Source organism: Epithele typhae, assembly GCF_022376455.1.
Source record: "Epithele typhae strain CBS 203.58 chromosome Unknown BXZ73scaffold_24, whole genome shotgun sequence".
Lineage (NCBI taxonomy): Eukaryota > Fungi > Basidiomycota > Agaricomycetes > Polyporales > Epitheliaceae > Epithele > Epithele typhae.
Genome location: NW_025954215.1, coordinates 445,995 through 460,563, shown reverse-complemented (window position 1 = coordinate 460,563; position 14,569 = coordinate 445,995). Strand labels below are relative to the sequence as shown.

At 66.7% G+C, this 14,569-nt stretch overlaps 3 protein-coding genes across 3 annotated transcripts; 2 read left to right on the top strand and 1 right to left on the bottom strand.

Moving 5' to 3' along the window:
• Positions 1 to 381: 381 nt before the first annotated feature.
• BXZ73DRAFT_34582 (uncharacterized protein) lies at positions 382 to 720 on the top strand (the record flags this gene model as incomplete). The annotated part of the gene is made up of 1 exon (XM_048017853.1): positions 382 to 720. A coding segment is annotated over one exon (339 nt), but the record flags the coding sequence as incomplete, so codon positions are not given.
• Positions 721 to 1,511: 791 nt separating this feature from the next.
• On the top strand, positions 1,512 to 2,093 carry BXZ73DRAFT_35407 (uncharacterized protein; the record flags this gene model as incomplete). Its single annotated transcript, XM_048017867.1, has 1 exon — positions 1,512 to 2,093. A coding segment is annotated over one exon (582 nt), but the record flags the coding sequence as incomplete, so codon positions are not given.
• Positions 2,094 to 5,988: 3,895 nt separating this feature from the next.
• BXZ73DRAFT_90052 (uncharacterized protein) lies at positions 5,989 to 8,746 on the bottom strand (the record flags this gene model as incomplete). The annotated part of the gene is made up of 6 exons (XM_048025490.1): positions 5,989 to 6,073; positions 6,267 to 6,401; positions 6,430 to 6,592; positions 6,743 to 6,923; positions 6,957 to 7,545; positions 7,596 to 8,746. 6 exons carry the CDS (start codon positions 8,744 to 8,746, stop codon positions 5,989 to 5,991), a joined length of 2,304 nt encoding a protein of 767 aa, XP_047877945.1.
• Positions 8,747 to 14,569: the final 5,823 nt, after the last annotated feature.

The following is a 14,569-nucleotide window of genomic DNA, read 5'->3' as shown; positions in this document are numbered from 1 at the left end:
CGAGATGCTGGCAGACGTCGCCGCCGGCCTGCTCGACGTGTTCGACCGCACCCCCCCTCCTCCGCCGCAGAGACCGCCGCGCTCGCCTCAGACGTGATGGGGGTCATCGAGCGCGAGTACGCCGCCCGAGCCTCCCCGCGCCGCTACTCCCCCGCGTCCAAAAGCTGGTGGACCAAGAGCCTCACAGCTGCACGCCGTGAACTCTCCCGTATCACGGCCGAAAACACACCACCTTGGCAGAAGCGCCACGCCGCCCGCCGCCTCTCTGCGCGCACCCGGCTCTCCCCGGAGTTCCTCGCGCGTCACCAGTTCAACCCCGCAGCCGCCGCAGACCGTATCGCCACCGCCCGACGTGAGTACTACTGCTTGCTCAACCGCGAGCGCAACGCGCACTTCGAAGAGCGCCTCTTCGAGGTCTCCACCTGCTCACAACGCGTGTGGGACCTCCTGAGCTGGGTCAAGCCCCGCCGCATGACCTCCTCCGCGGGGATGTGTCGCGCTGACGACTCGGTCATCACCATGGACACCGATCTCGCCGAGGAGTTCGACCGCACTTTCCACAAGGCCGCCGACCGCCCCTGCGACCTCTCCATCGTGGACGAGCTCCCGTCCGACCCCGCCCGGGACTGGCCGCCGTTCTCTGCCCTGGAGCTCACGGACGCCCTCGCCACCTGCAGCCCCAAGTCCGCACCGGGCCCTGACCACCTCACGTGGAAGATGCTCAAGGCGCTCATCCGGTCTGACGAACTCCCGCCCGGACCGCCGGGCCCCCCGGACTCTCCGAGCCCCTCCCCCTCCCCCGCCCCTCCAACCCCCCTCCCCACTCCCCCCCACCCACCCCCTCCGTAGTCGACAACGGCCGCCCCGCCACCACCGGTGCCCTACTCCTCGAAGGGTTCCGCACGCTCTTCAACGCGTGCTTCCGCTTCGGCGTCTGGCCCGAGGAGTTCCGCCGCGCAACCACCGTTGTCATCCCCAAACCGTCCAAGCCTGACTACACCAAGGTCAAGGCATACCGCCCTATCGTCCTCCTCTCCACGATCGCCAAATGGATGGAGAAGGTGATTAACGCGCGCGTACAGTTCGCGGCCCACAAGCACGGGATCCTCCACCCGTGCCAGTTCGGGTCCAACTCACAGCGCTCCACGACCGATGCGGTGGCCTACGCGGTCAACTACATACACCAAGCCTGGCAGAAGAAGATGGTGGTCACGATGGTCGGATGCGACATCGGCCAGTTCTTCCCGTCCGTCAACCCCGACCTACTCGTCGCCGTCTGCGCCCGCCGCGGCTTCGGCGCCCCCTTCACGGCGTGGCTCCGCGCGTACCTCGGCCCCCGCAGGTCGTCGTTCCGGTTCAACGACCTCACTACGGAATCATTCGACTGCCCGCGCGTCGGCGTCGGCCAGGGCAGCGCGCTCTCCCCGACCTTCTCCGCGCTCGCCCTCACCCCGGTGCTGCTCGCGCTCGACCGCGCGTGCCGCTTCCCCTCCCCACTGGGGGGCGCACGCCCGTACCACCACTTCTACGTCGACGACGGCAACCTCATGGTCGCGTCCCCGGATATCTCCACCAACCTCGAGTTGATCGGCCCGCTCTACGAAACGCTCACCACCTCCCTCGGACGCGCTGGGTACCTCCTCGAGCACGAAAAAACGGAGGGCATACACTTCATCCCCCCACACAGCGCACACCGCCCCCATGCCACACGCGCCATCCCCCTGCCCGGACTCCTCACGGCTCTCAAGCCCCCCACGGCAATCCGCCACCTCGGATTCCTGCTCGACAGCAAACTCGACTGGCGCGCCCACATCCGCCACTACGCGCACCGCGCACGCACCACCTGCGCGGCTTCCCACATGCTCGGCTCCTCGGCGCGCGGCGTCAACCCTTCGCAGCGCCGCCTTCTGTACGTCTCGTGCATCCGCCCGGTGCTCACGTATGGGTGCCAGGTGTACGCCCGCCCCAAGGGGTTCAAGGACAACTTCAAGGTCCTCGCCACAGCCCAGCATCACGCCCTCCGGTGGATCACGGGCTCCTTCTCCACGACCCCCACCGGCGCGCTCCACGCACTCGCGGGCGTCGTCCCGGTTCGCCTCTTCTGCCGCAAGATGCAGGCGTCGTACCGGCTGCGCATCGACACGCTCATGGCGTCACACCCGGTCCGCCTCCTCTTCCCGGGCCGCTACCCCCTCCTCCCACTTCCCTCCCGCTCCCCGCATACCCACCCACGCGCGCGCCTGCGCATGACATGTACCACTCGGCCGTCGGGGCCGCCTCGCTCCTCCCCCACCACCCTGACGCCCTCACGCGCCCCCTGTCGGACACCCAGTTCGACGTCCTCAACGTGGAGGCCACCCCCGGCGCCCGCATCCTCGACGAGTTTGCGGACCGCATCCACTTCAACCTGGAGCACCCAAAGAAGATCGACGCCGACGCCCAGGCCGCGTTCCTCGCGAACGTCGTCCTCCCGCGCATCGCCGCTGCGCACGCCGACCCCAACACCGCGGTCGTATTCACTGACGGATCAGCCACGCACGATGGCTCTCACACCGCCGCGGGGTACATGCTGTACTTCCCGGACGAGGCCACCCTCTGCGCGTCGCACGCTGCGCCCTCCGGCCGCGGCTTCTCCACCGACGCCGAGATCCGCGCGATCACCGCGTCCCTCGTGTTCTTCTCCCCACTTACGCTCAAGCGCGCCGATGCCACCCACCTCCACGTCTTCTCGGACTCGCTGGCCGCACTCCAGTCGCTCCTTAAACCCAAATCCGGCTCCGGCGACCTCCTCCTCGCTGCGTCCCTCATCCGCCTCTGGCTCTCCTCCTCCCCTGACGCGCACCTCCACCTGTCGTACGTCCCCTCGCATGAAGGCGTCCAGGCAACGAGGCCGTCGACAAACTCGTTGGCGACGTCGCTCCCGACCCCCACCCGCGCATGCACTTCTCCTACGCGAAGCGCGCAATCGCGGTCGAAACGTGCAACATGTGGCGTGAGCTCGCCTTCGAGCACACTCCTGGCCAGCCGCCTCGCCCCATCCCCGAGTGGTGGGGACGCAACTACATCCACCACCCGGCGCTGCACGTCTTCGACCCTGCGTCGTCGGCGTCCCTCATCCGGCGCTTCGGAGACGCGTCCATCCGGTCGTACTCCAAGCTCTGCCGCGTCCTCACTGGGCACGCGTTCACGGGCGATTACCGGGCGCGCTACCGTCCGAAGGCCGCCCAGCCTACGGACTGCACGTGCGGACACTACCCGCGCGGCTCCCCACTGCACGACCGCCAACACGTACTCTTCGAGTGCGCGTACTACTGGCGCGGGTCCTCCCAGACCCCCATGGTACCGGCGCTCCTCACGCGACCCGACGACCCCCTCCCCGCCATCCGCGCGTTCCTAGCGCTCAACCACACCGCGTTCGAGCCGTCGGACTGCCCCCCGGACACCTCGGGCTGGGACCTCACAGACCACGACGAGCGCTACGACGACATCATCGCCGGCGAGGACGCCCCTTTACCTCCCTCACCGCGCTCGACCTCGTCGCGCCCATTACCACCAAGGTCCGCCTCACCGTCTCCGACGTCCTCCAGGCCGGGATCGCAAAGCGCTACAAAACCCACGCGAGGCGCGCGCGCGCGCGAGGCCACCGCTACCGCCATAACGCGCGCCACTTCGAGGCGCTGTGGAACACCCTCGCGCCCGACGTACGTCCCCCCACGTTCGGACGCGGACGAAACGCTCCCCGACCTCCCCCCCTTCCTCCCCCACTCGCACCTACCGGTTGCGGGCCCGGCTTGACCCGGTCGCGGCACAGTCCACGCGCGTCGCCTGCCCCTTCCGTTTACATACCCTTGCCTGGCTTGACCCGGTCGTACCAACGCGCGTCGCCTGCGGGGTCCCATCTCGGTTCATCACGCCCCATGTCTCACACCTCCTCCACGTCGAGTGAGAGCTCGTCGCGCTCCGGCGCTCCGTCCTACGGAACCGACAAGCCCACTTACCCCATCCCATATGCGCTCGCGGCGATTCCGCCGTGGCACGACTCGGTCGTCTGAACGATTCGCGGCGCCTGCGGCCGCTGGACTTTCTGCAACTGCCTACGGGCGCAGGCCCGTTACATAGCACATGTACTCAAACGAATGCGGGATACGTTCTTAGCTGTGTAGTTACACGCGCATATGTGACACATAGGGATAGAATGAGAATAATAATAATAATAATAAGGGACCGATCGATGTGGTGCCGGCACTGCCGACGAGTTGGGTTCTTGCCGAGGACGCAGGCAGGCGAGCGAGCGGGCAAATAAGTTATAATTGATAGTGATTGTGCGGGAGGCGGGGATGGGGGGTTGTGGGTGACGGAGCCGCGGACGGATTCTAGTGGGAGGAGACGGCGAAGCGGGAGACGACGGTGCGGCGGGCGGGGCCGCGTACGTATACAGATATATCTATGTGCGAACGGGCGGCGCGGAGAGCGGTGGAGTCCAGTAGGCGACCGCGGATACCAGACACCGAACGACCGAAGACGTCTAAGAAGAGAGATCTAGAGAGGAACTCGGGCACGGCGAGGAATCCTGAGAGATGGGAGAGAAGCGTCCGTAGCCGGGGCGGGGAAGCGAGGCGGGGGTTGTATCCAAATGCGTAGCCGCGGTAGAGATAGAAGACGGGAGCGATGCTCCGTAGCGCGACGGAGAGACGGGCGAGAACGACAGCGGCGACGTCGAGGGGAGGGGAGGGAGGGGTCCCAAGGCCAAGCTGTTCTGCAGCCCGGTAGGCCTCGCCCGAGTCTGGCTGGCGCAGCCACCGCCCGCTGCAGCGGCCACCATTTAAACCACCTGCGCACGTTCCGCGCACGAGGCGCCCCGTGGCGGAAAATAGACGTCGCCGACGATAAGCCTCGCCGCGTGGGGTGGTGGCTGGTGGTGGAGACCGTCGTTCTGGGGTAGTGCGGGGGCGCAGCGAAAGGAACCAACTTTCATCTTGGAGCGATTGTAAGGTTTGCTCGCAGTCGACGGCGCTGCGGACGTGGGGTCGGGTCAGCGTGTGAATCCGAACACCGCGTCGCGCAGAACGGATGCGCACCTTGGCGATCCGGTTGGAGAATGCGATACAAGTTACGCCACGATCGAGTGCCTGCGAGAAACGGAGTGGACGAGATCGGGGTGACGGCGGATGCGGGGAGACGGGCGGCAGGCAAGATGGCTTGCGCATATATGATCGATGAGATTCCAACGAGACCGAGAACGAGAACGAGGCAGTGCGCGAACGGGGAGGGGATGGAGATGGGGGGGTCTCGCTGTGGTGGAGATACATGGGGATGCGAAGGGGAACGAGGACCGACGTGACAGTGCGTAAGACAAGCGAGACGAGCGAGACCAAAGCTGGGTGGGGGAGTTTTGGGCCGAAAACAAGAGGCGGATCGAGTCGAGTGCGAGGAGAGAGGGCTGTGCGTGCAGAGACAGTCCGCGACCAATAATAAACAACCAACCGGGAACCTATCAAACGAGCGACGTGGGTGGATGCGAAGATATGCAAACAGGGGGCGTGCCGAGTGTGCGGCCGCGAGCGCGATTGCCGTACAAGTACATGGCCGACAACGGGGAGGTATGATGGGGTCATGGGGAGACACCGAGCGTGGATGATGCAGGGATGGGGGCGAATGCGGGATGGTGAGACATTGCGTGTGGGGAACAAGGACGTGCAGGATCGGGGGAGAATTGAGGCGCTGGGCCACTATCGTGTATGCGCGTCCCGGCGCCGAGCCCAAAAAGTAACGGCAAATGAAGCAAAGTCGTAAGGGATCGGGGACCGCGGCCCATGGTCGGCCGCTCGTTTTGGAGACGAAGGGGAAGGACGGCATGGCAAAAGGGAGCAGACGAGACGCAAGGACGGGACGGCAGATAATGATATATAGATCGGCGCGGGGGCTATCACGCGACACAGGAGAGGGGGCAGAGAGTGAGAAAAGAGTTGCATACTAGAAAGCCTGATGTTACATGTCGACGCCGTCGAGCACCATGCGCTCGACGCGGACAGCGACATTTTCGGCGTCTAGCGACACACCAGGGTCGAGCGCACTCCCAACGCCGTTGATCGCCTATCGCGCGGCAAGGAGGGAGGCAGACCGCCAGCTCAGCAACAACTCATCCCATACGTGCTAGAAAGCGTCGCGTCAGACGGAAAAGATAAGAGCGGCGACGACGACACAACTCACCTCCGACCATACCAGCATCCTGCATGCCCCCAAAACTAAAACCCGGGAACCCATACCCGAACCCCGCCTTGGGCGTGTTTTCGCCGGACTTGAGCATCGGGACCTCGCTCGGCGTCGGCATCGGCATCGGCGTCGACGCCAACGATTGCGGAGGAGGCGAACTCTGGGCGAAGCACCACTGGCGGAGAGCGCTGCGTAGCTGGGGTCGCTCGTGTCCACGCGCGCGTTGGCGGAAGCGCCCCGGGGAGGCCCAGGCCAAGCTCGCGCACGGCGGTGTTGATCGACTCGACGGCTGCTTGCGCCTCCGTACTAGGGCTTATCGGTCGCGGGCTGCTCGTTCTCGGAACGGAGAAGCCGAGTGCCAGGGCGGGGGGGCTGCTTCCTGTCGGGGCTGCCCTCGCGCGAGTTCTTCGGCGATGAGCGGGGTGAATGCCTCGGGCTCGCCGTTCCGGAAGACGCCGGGCTTGACTCCTTCGACCGTGGTGGGCTCAGCAGCTGTGGCCGCGCGTAGCCGAACGAAGTCGAGGGCTACCATACTCGAAACCATACGACGTCCGCGCTTGTGAGAGCGCGTCTGGCGATGGTCCCGGGATAGTTACAGCGGCGACAACAGGGGCGGAGACTTCCTGGGGGGTGAAGGTGTGCGTTGCCTTACAGGTTCGGGGGCGACCTCCACCTTGGGTGTCGGTGCCTTGAACAGTGTCAGTTGGATGCTCATCGACGAAGAAGATAAAAGTTCCGCTCACCTCTTCCTTCTTCTCCTTCGGTTCCTCCTCCTTCGGCCCGTCTGCACTGATCCCAACTTCCATAGGCAAGCTCGCACTGCGCATCCGGACCGTACCGGGCGGAGTCGTCGGCGGAGTGACCATCGACGTCCCTGCCGAAGCCGGCGACACGTAGTTGCTAAAGCTCAGCTTGCGCGCCAGATACGCCGCCGTCGGCGCGCCCAACCCCTTCTCACTCATCCTCTCCCGCTCCTTCTGATCACGCTCGGCAGTCGACGGTGTGAGAACGGGGTACGGGGACGACGTGCTCCGGACAAGTTGAGGGGGTGCCGGCGCGAGCTGCCTCGTGGGAGGCGCGTACGGGGAACCCACGACCCCGGTAGTCGGCGTGGCCCGGAGCGTGCTCGGAGCACTGAACGTGCGCTGCTGCGAGTTCGCCAAGCTGGGGGACGGGAGCGGGGAGACAGCGGCGCGGCGGAAGCCGACACGGTAGTTCGCGTTGTCGTTGTTGTCCCACCATTCACCGCCGCACCCGGGGTTGTAGCGGACGACCAGGAACAGAGTCCGCTCGGAAAGCTTCGCCTCGTAGTCCTCCAGCCGGATCGTAAAGCTGCGGGATGATCAGCCGGGAGGCCCAACAAGGAGAGGATCTGCGCTCACCTGAAGCGGTCCCAAGTCGGTCCGGCCGGCTCCTTCTCCTCGTCCTTCGGCTGACCCGTAGCGAGGTTCCCGGCGACGTCGCCCATCGTGCGTGCACGAGGGAAGGGTGGCGGGAGGCCCGGCAGGCTGACGACGTGCTTGCACATCACCTCGCTCGTCGTTTGCCAGTCGTCGAGCGTGAAGCGGACGGCGACGGTCTTCTCGAAGGACACGTTCCGCGCCAGGATCGTCCCCCGAAGGGTGGGAGGGCGTGTCTTGGGAAGGGAGAGCGTCTCGAGGAAGACGTTGGCGTACGGCGAGGGGTTCGACTTCGGGATCGGGTTGGTGCGGTTGAGCGCCGGGTCGATCTCGTGGACAAGGGCTGCGGAGCTGGTGGAGGAGAGGGAGGAGGGGAGAATCGGGAAGGGGAAGGAGGACGAGTTCTCGAGTTCGGTCTCGGTCTCGGTCTCCTCGCCAGGAGGCTTCGACAGGGACGCGGGCTTGCCGGTCCTGTTGTAAACGCGGACAGTCTCCAGACCCTCGTCCTTCTCGGCGAAGTGAACGTTCTTGTTCATGCTAGGCGTCGAGGGAGCGGACTGGGCACGTATGTGCTTGATGGGCAGGTCGGAGATGTTTGGCGAGGAGGCGGAAGACTTGAGGGAGGACTTGAGGGGCTTCCCATTGGAGAGAATGATGGGGGTGGAGGGCGTGCGGGGGAGAGAGGCGGTGGACGACCTCGACGACTCCCTGGAGAGCGAAGTGGCGAAGAGGAGGGGACCGGATGACGGGGAGGTGGGGGAAGAGGTGGGGAAGGGGACAGCAGCCGGGGGCTCGAGTGGGGGGATTTCGATCCTGGGCGGGGGCTGAATGGAGGGGGAGAACTTGCCGGCGTTCATGGAGAGGCGGAGGGAGTTGAGGGGGGAGTATGGGTTGGCGTACGGGGAGAAGGGGCGTTCATCGTCGTGGACGTTGTCGTCGTCGTTGTCGTCGTTGATGCGGAAGACGGCCTTCTTGTTGAGGCGGGGGAGCTGCCCGAGGCCAGCGAAGGCACCGGGACCGCGTTCGTCAGAGAAGTTGCCGGAGGAGCGCGAGCGACGGTGGAAGGGGCGTGGCAAGGACGCGGTCGCGGTCGCGGAGGAGGAGGGGTCGGAGGAGGGACCTGCGTAGGGCATGGCGGCTGGGGGGGAGCGCGGTGGGCGAAGCGGGGGTTATAACGATCGCGCACGCGGGACGCAGTCCCAGAGAGGGGCGAGGCGCAAGGGCGGGCGAGGGAGAGCGGGAGCGGCCGTGTGCGCAGATTTCAAGTCCTCCGACCCGGCGTTTGTCACTATATCTCCTCCATATTCGGGCATGATGTCACGCGTCTCGAACCTCCTCCGCCCCTCCCTCCGCGATGTCACTCCCCGTACGTGGGTGCGGACCCGGCCAAGCTGCCCGCCGCGTCCGCCCCTCCGACGCTCCCTGCCCCGTCCTCCCCGCCGCGCGTTGGGCAGGGCCGGCGGAGGCGCTAGAGGCACAAGATTTGGGCTCGCCTCGGTCTGGGTGCACTCCCCACTCCACTTGGCCCAGGTCCGACCTCCTATCGGGCGCCCTTGGCCGTATGCGGATGAGCAGCCCGAGAGGTCGGCGGCGCGAGCGCCTCGACGCCTCCCAACTTTGGCCCAGTTCTCGTCCATTTCCCGGCTTTCGTGCGCGCCGCCACGCCCTCTGCATTTCGCGCGCACACCGCCGGCCCACACGCGTCCACGCCGACAGGCAGATCAGTCGTCCCTGATGGACTCCCTCCCGTAACTTGAGCCTCCTTCGTGCACGGCTTTCGCCCGCGAGTCCTCCGCCAGCGGCCAAGCTTCCACTTCGACCCACCGAATGTCCGGGCGCAAACGGGGACTCGCGTGAACCCTGTCTCGCGTTCTCGTCCACTCCCCACGCGTGGCGCGGGCGCGGAGGCGCAGGCGCAGGCTCGGACACGATTGGAGGACGCGCGCGCGGCGGTCGGCACACGATGGGATCTCTCCATTTGGCCGTCCCGATCGCGCTGACTAGCCGGGCGCCTGTCCCAGATTGCCTGACAGATCGCTGCTCGAGGCGCCATCGCGCGCCTGTCACGGCTTGGCTGTTTCCCCCGGCCCGTTCCCTCCAGTCGCCGTGCGCGGACGTCGGCGTCGGCGGCCCCACCGACGAGGTGGACATCGAACCCCAGGCGATCGCGCACCGCGGTGGATCCACCGCGCGAATCGACCGCCGGAGTCCACTCGTCCCACGCCCCGCCAATCTCGTCTGCATCACAGTTGCGCTCTCACCAGCCTCGCCATCCCGGCCCCACCACTCGCCAATCGTGCCCACGAACCTTGCCATTCAAATATTCAGGTCCACTACCCAGAGCCGCGCCCAAACGTTGAACGGTTGAACTGAACCTCGTCCACCTCTCGACGACCCTCGCAATCTTCATCCACTCAGGCGGTCCAAACCGCCTTGGCTAGGCCCGGACAGGACGGACACGCTCCCGCCGAGAACGCGCCAGGCTGGGGACCCCTTTCCAGCAATCGCGCCTAATCGCGCCTCGCCAGCCTCGGCGTTGGCATGCACGCTCATTGCGCTTTCGACACGTCCCCGCGCTATACCGTATCCTGCATTCTGCAACGTCCAGTCCGGTCTCGTGACGTCCCCGAGCGACAACCCCCGTTTTCCTGATCTCATTCGGCACGTTGGGGGACCGTGCAGCTGACGACGGCTGGACTCGACAGAACAGGGCCCAGCCCGCTCGGTGTGATCGCCACGCGAATCTCAAGTTCCCGAGGCCACCGCGTAAGTGCACACGTCCTCCGGGCACACATCGGCTGCGCCCCAAGCGACCCGCGGTGGGCGTCGGTGTAGCGGGGCACGCGCGCGTCGCTCGCGCTCCAACAGCAATAACGGCAGCGGAAGCATTCGAAGTGCAGGTGCACCCCATTGTGCCACCCTCGCCCATCTCCAAACGCGCACCCGCTCGCACGCAGCTCGTCGCGGCAGTCCCACGCCCCCTTCCCCCCCCTCCTTCTCCAGAGACCGCCGCGGCTTCGCGCGCGCTCCCAGATCGGTGGGGCGGAGGCACGCTTGGTGCGGGGGACCCTGGTCTGTGTAACCCCGCTCGCAGGCGTCCGCAAGTGGGGCACACGCTACCAAACCCCGTCCGCGCTCGCCGTCCGACATCGCCCGCGGCGGTCGTGCGCGTGCCCGGAACCGTCGAGGTTTCTGAGCACGAGATGGACGAGGGGACCCGTCTCCGTCCGGACGTGCGCGTGAGCTCCGCTTGCGGAGGAGGCCTGGCCTTGGGTGGCCACCAGCACCCACTGGTGACTCGCGAGCATGCACGCATCGCCCGGTAAGCATCCTGCCTCGCCTTGATACCATGCATCCAACTATGCAGATGTGGCTCAGGATCGTGCATCTGGATTATGCACCCGCACAAGCGCAGGCCGTCCAGGAGACCTCCCCGCCTTTCACGGTGATCCCAGCGAACGGACCCCCCATCATTTACGTGTAACGAACGGGCTCGACTCGCGATCTTGAGGAAACAGGGTCCCTCGCAATATGAACGTGAGCACGGCCGCCAAAGCGAGCCGCAGGGGGGTTCGTGGCCGCGGCTGTCGTCGGGGGACACGCTTCGCGCGCGCGAGCAGAACGCGAAGCACTGGTGGAAGCCGCGATGGACGACGACGTCCCTTCCCGACAACGCCACACGCACGTAAACCGCGCGCGACAAAGAACAGCAGGCCGAGCCCGCGGCTCGATGCGCTCTCACAGGGCAGACTATGACGCACTGTCGACGACGCCGGATGACGATGCTCGTAGGCCGCTGGGCTTCGTAGACAGAGCTGGACGCTTTCGCTTTCGCGAAGCGTGCACGATCGCTCTCGTTGCTTGCGGTGGGTGCATTGTCGCTAGGGCGGGGTCAAGCGGGGTCAAGAGACCCGTCCGCAGAGCGCCTCGCGAGCTTCTGAGCAGCCTGCGCGCCACGAACGGCAACCGAGGGTCCTGCACGACGGGCATCCGATGTGACCACCCCCTCCCCTTTCACCCTTCGCTCAGGCCGTTTCGTGACGTTCGTCCAAAGCGCACACGACGTGCACCGCGGGCAAATGTCCATTGTCGACTCCCGCGAGGCCGTCACCTGCCTCTCGCCGCTCGCGCGACAAAGGGCCTCGCCGCCCGACGCGCTCCCAAAGGGACCAGCGAGAGGTCACCCGCCATCAAACGCTCGCCCGCCGACCCGCGCGCGCGGGAAGATGTCGCGCGAAGCGGGCACGGCCAACCTCGATCTCGCACTCCGATCTCACGGGCGCTTGAATGGAGTGTGGCCGAGCTTCCGTTTCGGGACGTTGGGGGAACGGTGTTGGCCTGCAGACGCCCGTCGCCGTACGGAACTTCAGCGCAGCCTCGCCAGGCACGCTGGCTTTCATCTGTGCACGGCCTCCCGCGCGCGTCGTGCCGTGTCGTGCGGTGCGGTGCCGTCGCGACCGGTCGGAGCTCGAGGGGTACAGGGCGACCTCTCACACTCGCTCGCTTTGACGAACGGCCGTCCGTGGGCGTCACGCGCGGGTCACCTGCTCGCTGCTCGATCGTTCTGGTCGCCCGCGCTCGCCGCGCATGGCGTCCGCGGTCCCAGCGCGAGCGTGCGTCGGGCGGTGCACGTACTAGCACGGATGAATGGACGAATGGACGAACGGACGGGGATGGCAACAGTGCGCGCGCGAGATCGTGCCACACTGCGCTCGCGGGCGTGCACGTTCTCTTCAGGGTTCGCGCGTTCCCCCGCAGCGTTTGCGCGTGCATCAGAAGGCGCGAGGGACCCGTTCCCCGCCGCTAACGGCTCCCGTGCTTCCCCAGACTGCCCGTGCCGTTGGACGATCCGCGGCACTGTAGTGCTCGTGCCAGTTCGATCTGCGGGCTTTCGCCCGCCTCGCACCGCGCACGCTGCATGTGTATGCCCAATGCCCAAGCCGTGACTGCCGGAGGTGTCTGCCCGAAGCACGCATGCTTGTTTTCTCGGGTTCGTGCATCCCACGCGCCTCCGCTCCTTTGTCCCCCCGACTCGCACGCGGTGGCATTGTCGGCACGCGCGCGGGCTAGACCCGCCGACGGGTCGGAGACGGAAGGAGGGGGGCGCACGTCGACGGAGCGCCGGCAGCAGTGGACGTACGGCCGCCGCCCCGCACGCCGAGCAGAACCTGCCGCAGTCTGGCCTGGCCGGCCTCCGCGCGCGCGTGCCATTCGGGGGCGCGTCGTGCGATCAGGCCACCCCAAAGCCCCGAACCGCGGCACCTGACGCGGTCGTGCAAGACGCAAGGGTTCCCCAGACGCACCGCGGGCGACGAGCGGGGATATGCAGCAGCCATGGGGGCCTCTCGAGCCTGCGTCCACTATCGCCGCTCCCCTCCGTCCGCGGGCGAGCGGCAGGAACGTGTGCCGCGCGTCCAGGGCTTCGATGGCTTCTGGCCTCGGGATGGCGTCCACTCTGGCCATCAGGGATTTCCGTGGCGAGGTGATCGTAGAAGACGCCTTGTTATCGTGCAATGTTCGGTGGGGGCCAGGGAAGGGCTGCACCGCCGGCAGAAGGCCTCGCTGCCGCAGTGGATTCGACCTGAAGTCGGAAGGCGCGCGCTCTCGCTCGAGCCAGCGGTCCGCGTCCAGCGCAGTGGCGGCGGCGGGCGGCGGCGCTCGCGTCTGGTCGACGGTCTGGCTACAGCTTTTTGTTCCTCGCGCGGTCGACGCTCGCGAGCGTGCCGCCGCTCTGCTAGGCCCGAGCGCACGGCGAGGGCCCGGATCTGTCGTCGGACGTCTGAGAGCCCGCTCCGACACCCGCTTCCCCGTCTGACGCGATCCGCCTCTCACGAAGGGCGAGCGCAGGGCCAATGGCCGGGGGCCGAGGACCCACGCACGTACGTACGCGCGAGGCGATGATACGCCGTTATCGCGCGAGACGGGTCGCGGGTGGAGGCTGAGGGTGCGGACGACGGGGCCGGAGACGGAACGGAAGGCGAATGACGGAAGGCGGATAACGGAGACGGGACGGAGGACGCAACGGCTCGGAGATGAAGAGAAAAGGCACGCGCGCACGCGCGCGGGAGCACTCGCTATCGACGAGGCTCGTCGCCGTCCGAAAACGGAAATCCACATGTTGTGTGTTGCACAAGTCGCCGGACGCGCCAACAAGCACCCCCGGGCCCGGGCCTGCCACCCGACGGCACGTGGGGGAGCGCAGGCGGACGATCGTCGACGCAGAGCTCGGAGCGAGGCGGCTCGTAGCGCACCTGCCCGTTCGAGCGCAGAGGCGGGCCCACCACCGCGCGCGACGTCGATCAGCCCGGGGCCGGATACCGTCATGGACGGGTCGGGACCCCGAGGGCTTCACAACAGACAGACGATCATCGCCGGAGATCCCGCCGGCCCGGCGTCCCCATCGGCCAGCATCTGGCGGCGGGACGGATCGGCGGCGTCGTCGACAACCCAAATATTCAATCGCGCGCGCAGGATCGGGCCCACGGGACGGGTCCCGAGTCGACGCCGTTGGCTCGCGCACTCGGGAGCTCGGCGCGGTGGGCCGCGGGCCGGGCGCTGCGGGCGCCCGCGTGCCGATCGTTGCTTTTGGCTATAAAGCAGGCGGGCGCGACGTTCCCCCCTCTTCTCGTCCTCTCGCCCGTCCGCCGTACGCCGCGGTGCGCCCGTGCCTCCCCGTCCCTCGCGCCGGGGGCGCCAGGGGCCGTGTTTGTCGCGCTTTACGTCTCTTGCGGCGTGCGGCGCGTCGCGAAGCTGCTGTCGATCCTCGGGCGCTAGGAGAGGGTGCAGTGTTGGCGGGGCTAATATGTGAGTTCTCGTTGTTCGACGATCTCTTTGTTGGGCTAATGTGCGCTCGCTCCGCAGCGTCTCTCGTCTCTTGTGTACAGTTCATAGGCGCTTGAAGATAGATACCGCTGTCAGCCACACTTCCTGGCATCGCCCGAATATGAATCCATCAC